The sequence below is a fragment of the Doryrhamphus excisus genome, chromosome 7 (assembly GCF_030265055.1).
Source record: "Doryrhamphus excisus isolate RoL2022-K1 chromosome 7, RoL_Dexc_1.0, whole genome shotgun sequence".
Lineage (NCBI taxonomy): Eukaryota > Metazoa > Chordata > Actinopteri > Syngnathiformes > Syngnathidae > Doryrhamphus > Doryrhamphus excisus.
Window position 1 is genome coordinate 1,147,787 of NC_080472.1, and position 16,227 is coordinate 1,164,013.

A 16,227-nucleotide genomic window follows, 5' to 3' on the forward strand; every position below is an offset into this window, starting at 1 on the left:
AACAATTTAAGCAGTCATTTCTGGGTTCATGATACCATACAGCATCCATATCAAACTAACATTAAACTTTCATATCAAGAACGGGGCCTCAAACTAGCGTCCAGTGCGCCGCATTCGGCCCGCGGGCCGCCACTTTGAGACCACTGCCTTAAATGAGGCGACATAATGGTTAAACAACAAGCGTGTTTGTGTTGCTTCAATTTTATTGCCGAGCATGCAAGGCTCGTTAATACTCAGCTCAAAAGGGCCCGAAGCAGCAGTACTGTAGGTGAGCATCAGATAGCTCATTACACCCGTATTATTATTATTAAAATATGCAAATCACTTCGTAGCCCGTGCACTTTCACGCGCGGCTTTCATACCCCCAAAGCTACAACGCAATCAAGGCAATATTTCAATTACAGGAGATGAATTTGTCAGGAACGGAGCTACGGAAATCAAACCTAACCCCATGGCCGTGCGGCACTTGCACTGTTACAGTAATATGGGCTGGTTATTAATTACAGTGCATTGTTTTTTTGTTTTTTTTTTCGGGAGAATGCGGTTACATCACAGCCTCGCCTATCTTTTATTTGTCGATTTTTTTGTACAATGGCGATTTTCTGCCAATTCGATTATTATACAGCCAACCATTGTGCATAACAAACCATTGCCCGTATCATTAACTATAAAAAATAACCCATCACGGGGCCAAAAAAATTTCATTTCATTTATTTTCTGCATTTAAACTAAAATTATAATCCATTTTGTTAACACAGATATGAGTTGTGGCTGACAGCAGCTCCTGTGTAAATAAATGTTCACAAGGGTCGCGGGGGGGGGGGGGGCAGTGCTTGAACCTATCCCAGCTGTCTTTGAGCGAGAGGCGGGACTTTGTCATTCTTTGTCACAATTTGGAGTCGCTAATTAACCTAGCATGTTTTTGGAATGTGGGAAGAAACCGGAGTACCCGGAGAAAATCCACACATGCACGGGGAGAACATGCAAAAATCCACACAGAGATATGGCCGAGGGTGGAATTGAACCCTGGTCTCCTAGCTGTGAGGTCTCTGCGCGCTAACCACTTCGACCGCCGTGCAGCCCGAAATTATTTATTTTATGTCTAAGATGATTTATATTTTCATTATTATGTCAACTATAATGGGTAATACAAGTGTAAATGTGACTATAGGGGTGTTATTTCATGTCTACAGGGCTCTAATAATGCAAAAAAAAACATTTTAAAAGGTTGTAAACAGGTTTTCGATCCTCTTAGTACCAAGATATTCCATAAGGAATCCTATATTTCTGAAATTCATTTATCACTGTTGATTGATGTGTAAGTTTATATATAAATACGTATTTTATTTGTATTGATTTTGGTTGCTTTGTTGTGCTTTGGATGTTTTTCATGTTTGAAATAAATTTAAAAAAAAATTACCCATGATAAATCAAAGTGACCCAAATTAAAATTGTGCCAAAGGTTCATGATAATTTTTACAATGTATTTTGTACACTTCCTGCCAAAACAAAATGTATAAAAATGTATAAAGATGTATAAAAATGTATAAAAATGTATAAAAATGTATAAAAATGTATAAAAATGTATTAAAATTATTTAAAATATTATAAAAATGTATAAAAAAATATTTTTAAAAAACTAAAACTGTACCAAATTAATCAAAATTAATCAAAATTAATCAAAATTTATATAAATTTATATAAATTTATATAAATTTATATAAATTCATGATAATTTTTACAATATATTTTGTACGCTGACTGCCAAAACGAAATTATAAAAATGTATAATTTTTTTTAAAATGTATAAAAAAATTTAAAAATGTATAAAAAATTTAAAAAATTATAAAAATTTATAAAAAAAATTATCAAAATTTATATTGTTACGAAATAAGACAAAACTCTCTTTCAATAGATACTGTATATTACTGTAAATATGAAGATATCAAGATGATAAATCAAAGTGCCCCAAATTAAAATTTTGCCAAAGGTTCATAATTTTTAATGTATTGTGTACGCTTACTGCCAAAACAAAATTATAAAAATATATTTTAAAATTATTTAAAAATTATTAAAAAAATATTAAAAAATTATAAAAAAAATTATCAAAATTTATCAAAATTTATCAAAATTTATCAAAATTTATCAAAATTAATTTGGCTACAAAATAAGACAAAACGACTTACTGGCTGCTTGTATCCGCGCCTTACGGCTCACCACCAACCCAAAGGAATTCTGCGCCATACACTCATAGTCCCCTTCATCGGATGAGTTATCGGATTTGGTCTTCAGGAAGTGCCCGATGAGGAGGGAGCCATTGATGAAGGTGGCGTGATACTGGTCCTGAGTCACGAGCACGCCGTTGTGCCGCCATTGTGTCGTGATAGGGGGGATACCGTTCACCTGGCAGTGGAGCATGAGGGGCTGCTGCTGTACCGCGATGATGTCACTGGGCTCCAGGGTGAAGGACAGCTCCGCATCACATGACACACCTGCAACGACACACACGTAGATCACAATGCGGGGTTGCAATATATGCAGCAGGGTATATATTGAATTTCAGTATTTTACAAATAATAATAATAATGGATGTACACGAAAAAATAGTAAAATAATAACATAAATTTTAAGTCATAATATTATGAGAAACACAACTAGTATGAATAAAATTGTAATTTTTGGAAAATTAGTTTGCAGCAGACATTAGAATGTTACAACAATAAAGTCAAAATATTTACGTAATATTTTTTATAATATTTTATTTTTTATAAAACGTAACAAAGAAAGTCTTATTATGAGGATAAAAAAAAAGTCTAACATTCTGACAAAATTAGTCATCTCATTTTTAAGTTCGGAAATTTTGGAATTTAGGTTGGGGAAAAAGTGGAAACTAAGTCCAAATATTATGAAAATAAAGTCATGAACTTACAAGAAAAAAAATTTGGAAAATTATTAGGAATGTCCGATATTGTCCAACTCTCAATTTGTCCAACAAAATCGTTTTTCATGATCGGGAAAAAAATAAGATACAGGAAATATTTTTTAAAAAAACGTAACGAAGAAAGTCTTATTATGAGGATAAAAAAAAAAGTCCAACATTCTGACAAAATTAGTCATTTCATTTTTAAGTTCGGAAATTTTGGAATTTAGGTTGGGGAAAAAGTGGAAACTAAGTCCAAATATTATGAAAATAAAGTCATGAACTTACAAGAAAAAAAATTTTGAAAATTATTAGGAATGTCCGATATTGTCCAACTCTCAATTTGTCCAACAAAATCGTTTTTCATGATCGGGAAAAAAATAAGATACAGGAAATATTTTTTTTAAAAACGTAACGAAGAAAGTCTTATTATGAGGATAAAAAAAAAAGTCTAACATTCTGACAAAATTAGTCATCTCATTTTTAAGTTCGGAAATTTTGGAATTTAGGTTGGGGAAAAAGTGGAAACTAAGTCCAAATATTATGAAAATAAAGTCATGAACTTACAAGAAAAAAAATTTGGAAAATTATTAGGAATGTCCGATATTGTCCAACTCTCAATTTGTCCAACAAAATTGTTTTTCATGATCGGGAAAAAAATAAGATACAGGAAATTATCGGTCGATATCGGTATCTTATTAAAAAAAAATAATATCATATTTTTAATATTTTTTTATAATTATCAGACATCCATAAAAAATATTTTGGGAGAAAGTTGAAATATTTGGATTTTTTTTTTTTAAACAGCAGTCAGGAATTGGAATTCTTGGTGGATTTCCTCATGTAACATACACGTTTTACACTACAACATTATTAAACAACATCATTTTTGATTTATTAGGTTATGGTAGTTATGGAAAAGTTATGGAAAAATTTGTGCCATTCTTGCGTAAAGCACCAGTTTTGCACCTGCCTTTCAAACATTGCTAAATATAGATGCAATAACACCAATTGCAAACAGTTCCAGATTTGCTAATCTTTCCCCAGTACAGTGGTACCTTGGTTAACATCAGTCCCGGTTAACAACTTTCCGTTTGGACGGGTACAAGATACCTCAATCGGATTGGGGAAAGGAATATTCCAATATTTGGGTCCATGTATACGTGGCTACTAGCAAAAAAAAAACCCTCATACAACAACATAGGTACAAATAAGCACACTTTACAACATAAGAACTCTAAGACTTGCACCAAAATATGCTATGTTTATATGTTCGGATTGGCATTTTTCTTTCGGAATGAGGTGTATACAAAGGTTCGATTCTGGCAACTGCCAAAAAAAACCCTCATACAACAACATAGGTACAAATAAGCACACTTTACAACATAAGAACTCAAAGACTTGCACCAAAATATGCTATGTTTACGTATATGTTCATTCGGATTGGCACTTTTCTTTTCGGAATGAGGTGTATACAAAGGTTCAATTCCGGGTACTGGCAAAAAACCCTTATACAACAACATAGGTACAAATAAGCACACTTTACAACATAAGAACTCAAAGACTTGCACCAAAATATGCTATGTTTATATGTTCGGATTGGCACTTTTCTTTGGGAATGAGGTGTATACAAAGGTTCAATTCCTTCCGTTTCAGCAAATAAACCGAATGCAATTGGAATATTTGGGTCCATGTATACGTGGCTAGTGGCAAAAAGAACCCTCGTAGAACAACATAGGTTCAAATAAGCACACTTTACAACATAAGAACTCAAAGACTTGCACCAAAATATGCTATGTTTATATGTTCATTTCTTTCGGAATGAGGTGTATACAAAGGTTCAATTCCGGGTACTGGCAAAAAAAAATCCCTCATACAACAACATAGGTACAAATAAGCACACTTTACAACATGAGAACTCTAAGACTTGCACCAAAATATGCTAAGTTTATATGTTCATTGGGATGAGCACTTTTCTTTCGGAATGAGGTTCAATTCCTTCCGTTTCAGCAAATAAACCGAATGCAATTGGAACATTCGGGTCCATGTATGTATACCCGAATCCGCTTCTCCTGCATCTTCCTTTTTACTACAGCTCTTGAAAATGGATCTGGACTACATATCTGGAGAAGCTGCATCATCCTTTGATTTGTGTCACGCCGTCTTCTAAAAGCAAGCAACTGCAGCGGTTGTGGCCTTGGTAATCATTTCCATATCGACGACCTTCACATGCAAACAAACAAAATGTATACGCCTGTCTTATAATACCTCAGGGCTAAAGAATCAGGAAATGCACGTGTAAACACACAGAAACGCTACATTTAAAATGTGTACTAAAACAGCTGACATGCTGGAGTCTTTGATTTTTTTTGCCTTAAAAAAATGTATCTGAGGTAAGGATTTCCTATTCGGAAAAAAAAAGAGCTAACATGCTATACTGGTCGTATCTCCGTGGCAACAGATGGGCTGGCAACAATAAATAAAGAATGTAAACAATCTTAAAGTGACTTGGCTCTATAAAAGAGGAGGGAGGTTGGCGGTCTCTACGGGTATCACGTTTCAGTTGCTGATGAACTAAGCACTACCAGTCTCTGCCCCCCCCAGGCCCTGGAATCCGGTGGGAGGGGATGGGGCGAGTGAAGGGGCAAGCATTGGGGGGTGGGGCCGGGGAGGGCACACGGGTCAGAAAACCTTCATCCCTGAAATTCCAGCCCGGGAAAATGCTTCCCATTTGAGTAGAAGTTGAGTGAGCGCGGTGATCACATCACGACTGAGATTAATTAACTAATCCATAATTAATCTATATCTGTTTTTCCCCATCAAAAAGCAGAGTCAGTAAACGCACCATGGGATCAGACACACATCAGTGCTGCTACTTAGTAGAAATATTTAACCCTTAACTGGCAGGTGCAGATTTTGCTGTTCCAGACTCTGGCTGTAATAATTAATTCATAATTAATCTATTATCCAATTAATCGACAACAATTTTGGTAAAATTTGGACAGTTTCAGCTGATATGTAGCCAACCTAAATCATTAACGAGTTTGTGTTTGGTTCATATTGGTTTGGTCCGTCGAGGGGGTGTAGGGGTCTCAAACTCTCGGCTTGTGAGTTTGATATGGACAAAGGTTACATTCTTTCCGTTTTAGCAAATAAACCGAATGCAATTGGAATATTTGGGTCTATGAGTTCCCAGTTCCTTTTCTCTTGTGCTGTTTTTCCCAATCAAAAAGCAGAGTCAGTAAACGCACCATGGGACCAGAGACACATCAGTGCTGCCACTTGTGAAAAACAAGAAGGTGGTAGTAGAAATATTTAACCCTTAACTAGCAGGTGCAGATTCTGCTGTTCCAGACTCTTGCTGTAATAATTAATCCATAATTAATCTATTATGCAATTAATCGACAACCATTTTGGTAAGATTTCGGCTGATATGTAGCCGACCTGAAAATCAATAACAGGTTTGTGTTTGGTTCATATTGGTTTGGTCCGTCTAGGGCGTCTAGGGGTCTCAAACTCTCGGCTTGCGAGTTTGATATGGACGCTATAAGGGGCACCATAGGGGGTGGGGCCGGGGGGGGCACACGGGTCAAAAACAGAAAACCTTCATTCCTTGAAATTCCAGCCCGGGAAAATGCTTCCCATTTGAGTAGAAGTTGAGTGTGCTGTTTTTCCCCAATCAAAAAGCAGAGTCAGTAAACGCACCATGGGATCAGAGACACATCAGTGCTGCCACTTGTGAAAAACAAGAAGGTGGTAGTAGAAATAATTAACCCTTAACTGGCAGGTGGAGATTTTGCTGTTCCAGACTCTGGTCGTAACAATTAATCTATAATTAATCTATTATCCAATTAATCGACAATTTGACAATTTTGACATTTTCGGCTGATATGAAGCCAACCTAAATCAATAACGGGTTTGTGTTTGGGTCATATTGGTTTGGTCCGTGTAGGGGTCTCAAACTCTCGGCTTGCGAGTTTGATATGGACGCTATAAGGGGCAACATAGGGGGTGGGGCCGGGGGGCATACGGGTCAAAAACAGAAAACCTTCATCCCTGAAATTCCAGCCCGGGAAATGCTTCCTATTTGAGTAGAAGTTGAGTGAGCGCGGTGATCACATCACGACTGAAATTAATTAATGAATCCATAATTAATCTATTATCCAATTAATCAACAACAATTTTGGTAAAATTTGAAAAACGGTGATGGACGGATATGTAGCCAACCCAAATCAATAACAGGATTATGTTTGGTTCATATTGGTTTGGTCCGTCTAGGGGGTCTAGGGGTCTCAAACTCTCGGCTTGCGAGTTTGATATGGACGCTATAAGGGGCAGCATAGGGGGTGGAGCCGGGGGGCACACGGGTCGGAACAGAAAACCTTCATCCCTGAATTTCCTGCCCGGGAAAATGAGATTAATCCAATTAATCCAATTAAAGTCCAATTAATCGACAACAATTTTGGTAAATTTTGGAAAACGGTGATGGACAGATATGTAGCCAACCCAAATCAATAACGGGATTATGTTTGGTTCATATTGGTTTGGTCCGTGTAGGGGGTCTAGGGGTCTCAAACTCTCGGCTTGCGAGTTTGATACGGACGCTATATGGTATCATGTACCCATGTGATTAAATTTAAATTTGGAAAAGATTACTTTAAGGGTGACATCAATCATGACAGATGCACAAAAAGTCTCAAAACAAACAGGAAGTCAACTATTCTGACCAAATAAGCCCATATGATGCGGTACGGCACGGCAACAACAATCAGGCAAATTCGCCACTATATTGTAAATGTTAACAACTCAGTTCCACAATCATAATCGGTCCATATAACAAAGAGATCTCGTAGTGCATGTGCATCGTGAAACAAAGAATAATAAGAGTGTAAAGTTGACTATAGGGGTGTTATTTCATGTCTAGAGGGCTCTAATAATGTTGAAATTGGTTGTAAACAAGGTCGTGGAGCTATGAAAAATTTGTCGATGCTACTTTGTTGAAATTCACTTATCACGGCCAGGTCTGGAGCCTCTTAATCGTGATAAACGAGGGATTACTGTCTATTGACTCGAGTTCAAACGCAATATGAATCATCTCGTATATAGATATACTGACAACTACGGAATATTACTCCACGGGTGTGGCGGAATACCTCAACTCCATGAAAATATTGGGTAAAAAAAAAAAAAAACTAAATGACCAGCCGGCCCAATGTTTCTGTCTATATCAGAAATTGGGGGTGTAGGGACCCCTTCGGCATTGCTTGCAGCTTTAATAATTTTGTTTTTTTAATTTTCTTTGACAAGCGAATGGTGTGGTATACCGAGGAACCCCAGATGTTCAAGTTGTTAGTTCATTGATGCCAACGTGCTCCTTCGCTTTGAATTTACATAATCACACATTCATGAAAGCAACGTTAATGAATGTTAATGAGGGCCTGACGACAAGGATGGTTTAATTTAATACGATGCGAGAAGCAAGTGTGGAAAAGGTCAGAGGAAAATTATTTTGCACACAATATTGAGTCGTACAACAAGTTGAGGTCATCGATAACGAGTAAAGGTCCATCGTGTTGTATATAGGATAGGAAGCCATAGATTCTTCAAAAAAAAAAAAAAAGCATCATATTTGGTGCCTTAGGACATATTTAATAAACAATGAATCAATGAATGTTCGCCTAAGGCTTCTTGGTTCACAAATTCAACATGTAGTCATCCCTCGCTACTTTGTGTTTAGACTCTATCAGCTTCACTTAATCACATTTTTTATTCATTCATTCATTTTTTACTGCTTATCCTCAGAAGGGTTGCGGGGTGGGGTGCTGGAGCCTATCCCAGCTGTCTTCGGGTGAGCCAGCTTTGTGTTTAGACTCTATCAGCTTCACTTAATCACATTTTTTATTCATTCATTCATTTTCTACTACTTATCCTCACAGGGGTTGTGTGGGGGGGAGTGCTGGAGCCTATCCCAGCTGTCTTCGGGCGAGCCAGCTTTGTGTTTAGACTTTATCAGCCTCACTTAATCACATTTTTTATTAAGTAATTTTCTACTGCTTATCCTCACAAGGGTTGCGGGGAGGGGGTGCTGGAGCCTACCCCAGCTGTCTTCAGGCGAGCCAGCTTTGTGTTTAGACTTTATCAGCCTCACTTCATCACATTTTTTTTATTCATTCATTCATTTTCTACCGTTTATCCTCATGAGGGTCGCAGGGGGTGGGGTGCTGGAGCCTATCCCAGCTGTCTTCGGGCGAGCCAGCTTTGTGTTTAGAGTTTATCAGCCTCACTTAATCGCATTTTTATTAATTCGTTCATTTTATACTGCTTATCCTCATGAGGGTCGCAGGGGGTGGGGTGCTGGAGCCTATCCCAGTTGTCTTCGGGTGAGCCAGCTTTGTGTTTAGAGTTTATCAGCCTCGCTTAACCGTATTTTTTATTCATTCATTCATTTTTGACCGCTTATCCTGATGAGGGTTGCAGTGTGGGGGTGCTGGAGCCTACCCCAGCCGTCTTCGGGCGAGACAGCTTTGTGTTTAGACGTTTTCAGTCTCATTTAATCACATTTTTTATTAAATAATTCATTTTCTACTGCTTATCCTCACAAGGGTTTCGGGGGTGCTGGAGCCTATCCCAGCTGTCTTCGGGCGAGCCAGCTTTGTGTTTAAACTTCATCAGTCTCACTTAATCACATTTTTTATTAATTCATTCATTTTCTACTGCTTACCCTCATGAAGGTTGCAGGGGTTAGGGTGCTGGAGCCTATCCCAGCCGTCTTTGGGCAAGCCAGCTTTGTGTTTAGACTTTATCAGCCTCACTTAATTGCATTTTTTCATTCATTTGTTCATTTTATACTGCTTACCCTGATGAGGGTTGTGGTGTGGGGGTGCTGGAGCCTATCCCAGGTGTCTTCGGGCGAGCCAGCTTTGTGTTTAGACTTTATCAGCCTCACTTAATCACATTTTTTATTAATTAAGTAATTTTCTACTGCTTATCCTCACAAGGGTTGTGGGGGTTGTGGGGGAGTGCTGGAGCCTATTCCAGCTGTCTTCAGGCGAACCAGCTTTGTGTTTAGACATCAACAGCCTCACTAAATCTCATTTTTCAATCATTCGTTCATTTTCCATCGCTTATCCTGATGAGGATTGCAGGGGTCGGGGTGCTGGAGCCTATCCCAGCCGTCTTCGGGCAAGCCAGCTTTGTGTTTAGACTTTTATCAGTCTCACTTAATCACATTTTTTATTAATTCATTCATTCTCGACTGCTTATCCTCATGAGGGTTGAAGGGGTTGGGGTGCTGGAGCCTATCCCAGCCGTCTTCGGGCAAGCCAGCTTTGTGTTTAAACTTCATCAGCCTCACTTAACCGTAATTTTTATTCATTCATTCAATTATTCATTTTCTACCGCTTATCCTCATGAAGGTCGAGGGGGTGCTGGAGCCTATCCCAGCCGTCTTCGGGCGAGCCATCTGCTCACTCATTCATATCAAAACTTGCGCGAGCCGCACTAACATTAAACTTTCATATCAAGGCCCGGGGGGCCTCAAACTTAGCGTCCTGCGGGCCACATTTGGCCCGCGGGCCGCGTGTTTGAGACCCCTGGTGTATATCATACTCTATAATGAAGTCGGTATTGCGGAGGGTTTTCCCATATCAACTCAGCTTTCGGTGCCTCCATAAAAGCTAATATTTCATCTCCTTTCCAGGCAGAAAAATATGCAAATTTATATTTATATATTTTCTTATTATATACTGTATATATATATATATATCTAACTTATATTTTCAGCCAATAAGATTCAGTTATGGAATTTTGACATCAATACTGTTCTCTTCCAGATACCCGATGTACTGCATCGCCATGTAATTCCGAGTACTGGCAAGTTAATTACACGGCAATGTTACTGCAATGTTAGCACAGTTGGGAAACAGTCCGTGCGCAATCACATGTAAAGTTATGAGGATGATGAATTTTTAATGTAAATCATCTTTTAAGTCATAACAATTTCGGCCTACAGCTCGTTTTTATTGGTCCTCAGCATATTGTAAACATAAAGTTAACTCATTACTAATGGGATGTATTATTACATATTAGCCCAAAGCTGATTGTTTTATCATATAAATCATTTATTTGGCACCTCATAAACACATTATAACGGGACTGTGTGTGAATTACAGATGGGGAAATTTCTGATTAATTAATGATCTAATTAATCGACAGCTATTTTGGTATTTCAATCATTGGGGTTTGTCCATGAAAGCAGACCGATCATCGAAATTTATTTAAATTTTTCAAAATTTTAACAAACTAATTTTCCAATAACTACAATTTTATTCTTTAAAAAAAGATTTTTTTAAATATTTTAACGCCATGCTACTAAAATTATCCTATTTTTCTTATGATATTATATATATATTTTTTCTCTTAATATTTTGGCTTTATACTTAAAATATATACAATTTATGCTGTGTTTTTTTTCTGACTATTTTAACTTTTTTCTTGAATAATTATGACTTTATTTGCATTATATATTGACTTATCTTTTGACTTTCGACTTATATTTTGACTCCATCATACTAGAATTTTTTTCCCTAAAATGATCGTTTTATTATTTTTTGTTTGTTTTTCCTAATTAGGATTTTTAAAGTTCATTTTAATATTTCAACACTATGCTACAAAAATTGTCTTATTCTTCCACGTAATGTTACGAGTAATTATCAGTAGTGATAATTATCGGACATACTTATTATATAATTATCGGACATACTTCTTTTTCTGTTTTTTTATTTAAATTTTGAAAATTTTAACAACCTAATTTTCCAATAACTACAATTTTATTCTTTAAAAAACTTTTTTATATATATTTATTATTGTTATTATATTTATTATTTATATATATTATTTATGGTCTAAAATCATCATATTTTCCTTATAATATTATATATATTTATATATTTTTTTCTCTTAATATTTTGGCTTTAAACTTAAAATATATACGTATGCTGTTTTTTTCCCTAAAAGTATAGCTTTATTATTTTTGTTTATTTTATATTATTATAATATTATTATTATTTATATTATTTTTATATTATATTATTATTATATTATTTTTATATTTTATTTTATTTTATTATCAGACATACTGATTATAAATTTTAAAAATTCGATCTGTAATTAATTTGAATTCATGATGAGTTAATTAATAATTAACTCACCTATTAGTGTGATTAATCACGATTATCCACCCCAATGTCTAAACGTTTGTTTTGCTTTTTGCTCCCTCTTTGTCTCCCACAGCGCCTATGAAAATGACATGCGCATATGTTGTGGCCTGTTATGCAAATTAGATAATGACATCACCCCCCCCCAAGCCCACCCCTAAGCCCACCCCTATAAAATAGGCCGCCCCTGCTGTAGGAAAACGAGCGTTAAGAGTTAAAGTCCTATCAGGAGATCTGATAGATGATGAGTTCTCGCATCGCCATTCATAAACTGTGACACAGGCTCTTGTCTTCATGTTTGAATCCACGCGATTGAAATGTCTACAAAGGGCGTCTTCATTTGATCTAAAATCATAATTGCATAATTTGCAGATTAAATTTGACTAGAAAAAAAAAAAAGCAGAATAAAAACAAAAGCCTAGCTCTGATGTAGCCCAACAATCCCCATGATCATCCAGACGGGGGCTTTTTCTGTGTGGCAAATATTCAATATCCTCCGCTCTTTCAATTCGGGGGGCCTCACAGTGAACAAAGGACCCCCCCGCCCCCCCCCCCACACTTACACTCCCCACCCCGAACACAGAATTTGCAAAGAAACAAGGCAGTCTTGACATCTAATATCTCCAAATATTCTCTCCACGACTCTCTTTGTATCTATTCTCAGACCACGCCCACAAACCCCGCCCACGTGACATTGAACGCATCTTCATCGATAAGTCTTGAAGTCGATCAATAATGAATATTAAAGACACCCAACGCCCTTCATACGTATCAATCAGACCCCTTTCTTAGCATTAGCATTAATGACATAATGTAAAGATATTAATATTACTGTAAGTGTTGACTAATTATTGAAGTGAAGTATTCACACCAGGGGCTCCGAAAAAGTGAACACACGCCCACCAATATCGGCGATAATCATCGATAAAACATTCGCAAGCGCAAATGTATTTTTTCCAGGAGGTGATGATGAAATTACACAATAGCTGAGCTCATGTTTGGTGCGGTTTTTAAGCCGTAAAAAATGTCCACAAAGTGTAACGTGCAGGAAGTTACGCACCGAAAAGAACATTTTAATAGGTGCACACACACAATATTTACAATATGAAAATCGGAACTTGTTGTATGAGTACTGTTGTATTTTTACTTTATTTTGTATGTCCTTGAAGTACTCTGACTTCGGAGTAAATTTAAGTATAAATTACGACTTATACCGTGATTAGCGTGATGAACAAATGGCAAAATGACTAAATCAGGCTGCACGGTGGTAAAGTGGTTTGTGCACAGGCCTCACAGCTAGGAGACCCGAGTTCAATTCCACCCTCTGCCATGTTCTCCCCGTGCACACGTGGGTTTTCTCCGGGTACTCCGGTTTCCTCCCACATTCCAAAAACATGCTAGGGTGCTTAATTTGGTTCGTTTGGGGCCGAACCGATTACTCGATTAATCGTAAAACAAGCGTCAGATTAATCGACTAAGAATATAATTGTTAGTCGTTTCCTCCCACATTCCAAAAAACATGCTAGGTTAATTAGCGACTCCAAATTGTCCATAGGTATGAATGTGAGTGTGAATGGTTGTTTGTCTATATGTGCCCTGTGATTGGCTGGCTCGCCCGAAGACAGCTGGGATAGGCTCCAGCACCCCCCGAGACCCTCGTGAAAATGAATGAATCCATGTTGCATAACCACTGACTGTTTGACTCATTAACTTGGTTTGTCTGGGGCCGAACTGATAACACGATTAATCGTAAAACAAGCATCAGATTAATCGACTAAGAATATAATTATTAGTCGTTTCCTCCCACATTCCAAAAAACATGCTAGGTTAATTAGCGACTCCAAATTGTCCATAGGTATGAACGTGAGTGTGAATGGTTGTTTGTCTATATGTGCCCTGTGATTGGCTGGCTCGCCCGAAGACAGCTGGGATAGGCTCCAGCACCCCCCCCCCCCGACCCTCGTGAAAATGAATGAATGAATGTTGCATAACCACTGACTGTTTGACTCATATTCATTTGGTTTGTCTGGGGCCGAACTGATTACACGATTAATCGTAAAACAAGCATCAGATTAATCGACAGCTTACAAGACAGCTGGGATAGGCTCCAGCATACCCCCGCGACCATTGTGAGGATAAGCAGTAGAAAATTAATGAATGAATGTCTACTATATTAGCTGGTAGTAGAGTAACGGTGACTATAGGGGTGTTATTTCATGGCAAGAGGGCTCTGTTAGGGCAGTCGGCTGCTGTGTGAGCGGCTTGTTGAATTAATGTTGCCAAAAAGCCAAAGAAAAAGCAAAACAAATACACCGCCTCTCGCCCAAAGATAGCTGGGATAGGCTCCAGCACCCCCCATGACACCCTTGTGGGGATATGTAATAGAAAACGAATGAATAATTTTTTTTACTTGCCCCCCAGAATGCACCCACTACCCAATTTTAGGTCCCGACCCACCAGTTGAGAACCAACACATCCAGCCCAAAGTTTGCACCCACCCCTAATAATAACATAGGAACCGTCTATTGAGTCAAGTCAACACACAAAAGGGAGTCCTATTTGTTTTTGTACATGAGGACATTGAACACATCATAATAAACTTCACTGTGTCACGCTTGCACGTGGTTCTTGTTCAACTACACACACACATACACACATAAGGTACGTGCACACTGACAAAGTTTTACCACATCATATTCGATAACCGAGCTCATATTAGGAGCCATATCCGAAAAAGGGGTGGGGGGGGTGGCAAGTTCAAGGTTAGCGGTCACTCCTCGCACTTATCTCGGCTTGCAGGGAAATCAGCCAACCGTCCACCACCTCCATCCCACATCCACGCAACCATGCCACCACTTACCGATGAAAGCGTTAAGGAGGATCCCCAAAAAGAAGCACGGAACCAGGCGGAAGCGGCGGCTGGTGGGTGCCATTTAAAACGCTCAAATAATCCGGCACAAAAAAAAACAAACAAAAAAAAAACAGGGTGAAGTTAACGGCTCCGGCTCAGGAAAAAAAAAAACAAAACATCCACGTTACATGTTCCGATGTCCGGGAACTACGGGGGCGACTGAACCCGCTTTCGCCATTTTAGCCAATCTATCAGGAATCTGTCAGCATCCCGCTTTCCCCTCTCTCCTCCTTCTTCTCTTCTTCATCCACTCCACTGGAAGCAACCATGCTCTCTCTCTCTCTCTCTCTCTCGCTTTCTCTCTCTCTCTCACACACACACACAAACACACACGGAACAAAAGAGTCCAAAAAAAAAAACAAGTCATTGAACGCAACGCTAACAAACAATTACTATTACTAAGTGTTACATCGCATTACACGTATTGCCATTCATTTACATGAATAACAATCCATACTTTTGTTGTGCGTACACACAATTTAGAGTAGTAATAAATAACAAAGAACTTACAAAAAACAAGGTAGTTAATACATTTTTTAATAAGTTGGTGTAATTATGAAATGATGTATAAGAAGATGATGTTTTGTTTCACGGTTTCGCATACTAAAGTGAACCTGTTCGGATAAACAAGGAACTCTTCCACGAGAACAAAGCAGCGCCTCTTTTTGGCTGTACTGTAGCACCCTCTAGCGGCTGTTATGTGTAATAGCTGTTACAACTCTTTGTTGTGGACAAGCCTGCATTGTATTTATTGTACACTGGCTGTAAAAGAGGCAAATAAAAATTAAAAATAAAATAATAAAATAAAAAAAATGTAATTCACAAAAATACTGCAGAATAAAAAAAACTACAAAAATCCGTCTTAAAGACTTGGAACTTAATATTTTACAGTATTACACGGCAAACTCATTTTACATACAAATACATTAGGAAAAATGTTGAGGAAGTGAGCACGTGGGCTTCCTAGCATGCCTTGCGGGTTACAAATTTGTATAAAACAGTATTATTTTGTATGTGGAGTAAGCCATCATTTATTGCGGTTAATTTGTTGCGGACCTTCTTTATTGATAAATGGAGTATTTCCATAATTGTTTATGACTTCATAAATATGGATCCAAATATTATTAGAGCCTTTATTAATATTATTTTAATAAATAATATTAATTTAATAATATTAATAA

At 37.5% G+C, this 16,227-nt stretch overlaps 1 protein-coding gene across 2 annotated transcripts in view; it reads right to left on the minus strand.

Annotated features, from left to right (window-relative positions):
* The window catches only part of igdcc3 (immunoglobulin superfamily, DCC subclass, member 3), a 103,902-nt gene that overhangs the window by 84,350 nt on the left and 3,325 nt on the right, over nt 1–16,227 (minus strand). Inside the window, exons 2-3 of one of the 2 annotated variants that reach the window (XM_058077248.1) lie at nt 14,996–15,352; nt 2,187–2,492 (exon numbers count right to left, since the gene is read on the minus strand). In XM_058077248.1, the coding sequence (XP_057933231.1) occupies nt 2,187–2,492; nt 14,996–15,068 (379 nt within the window). In that variant the 5' untranslated portion in view covers nt 15,069–15,352. The remainder of the gene's footprint in view (nt 1–2,186; nt 2,493–14,995; nt 15,353–16,227) is intronic. The other variant, XM_058077249.1, reaches the window with a different exon arrangement.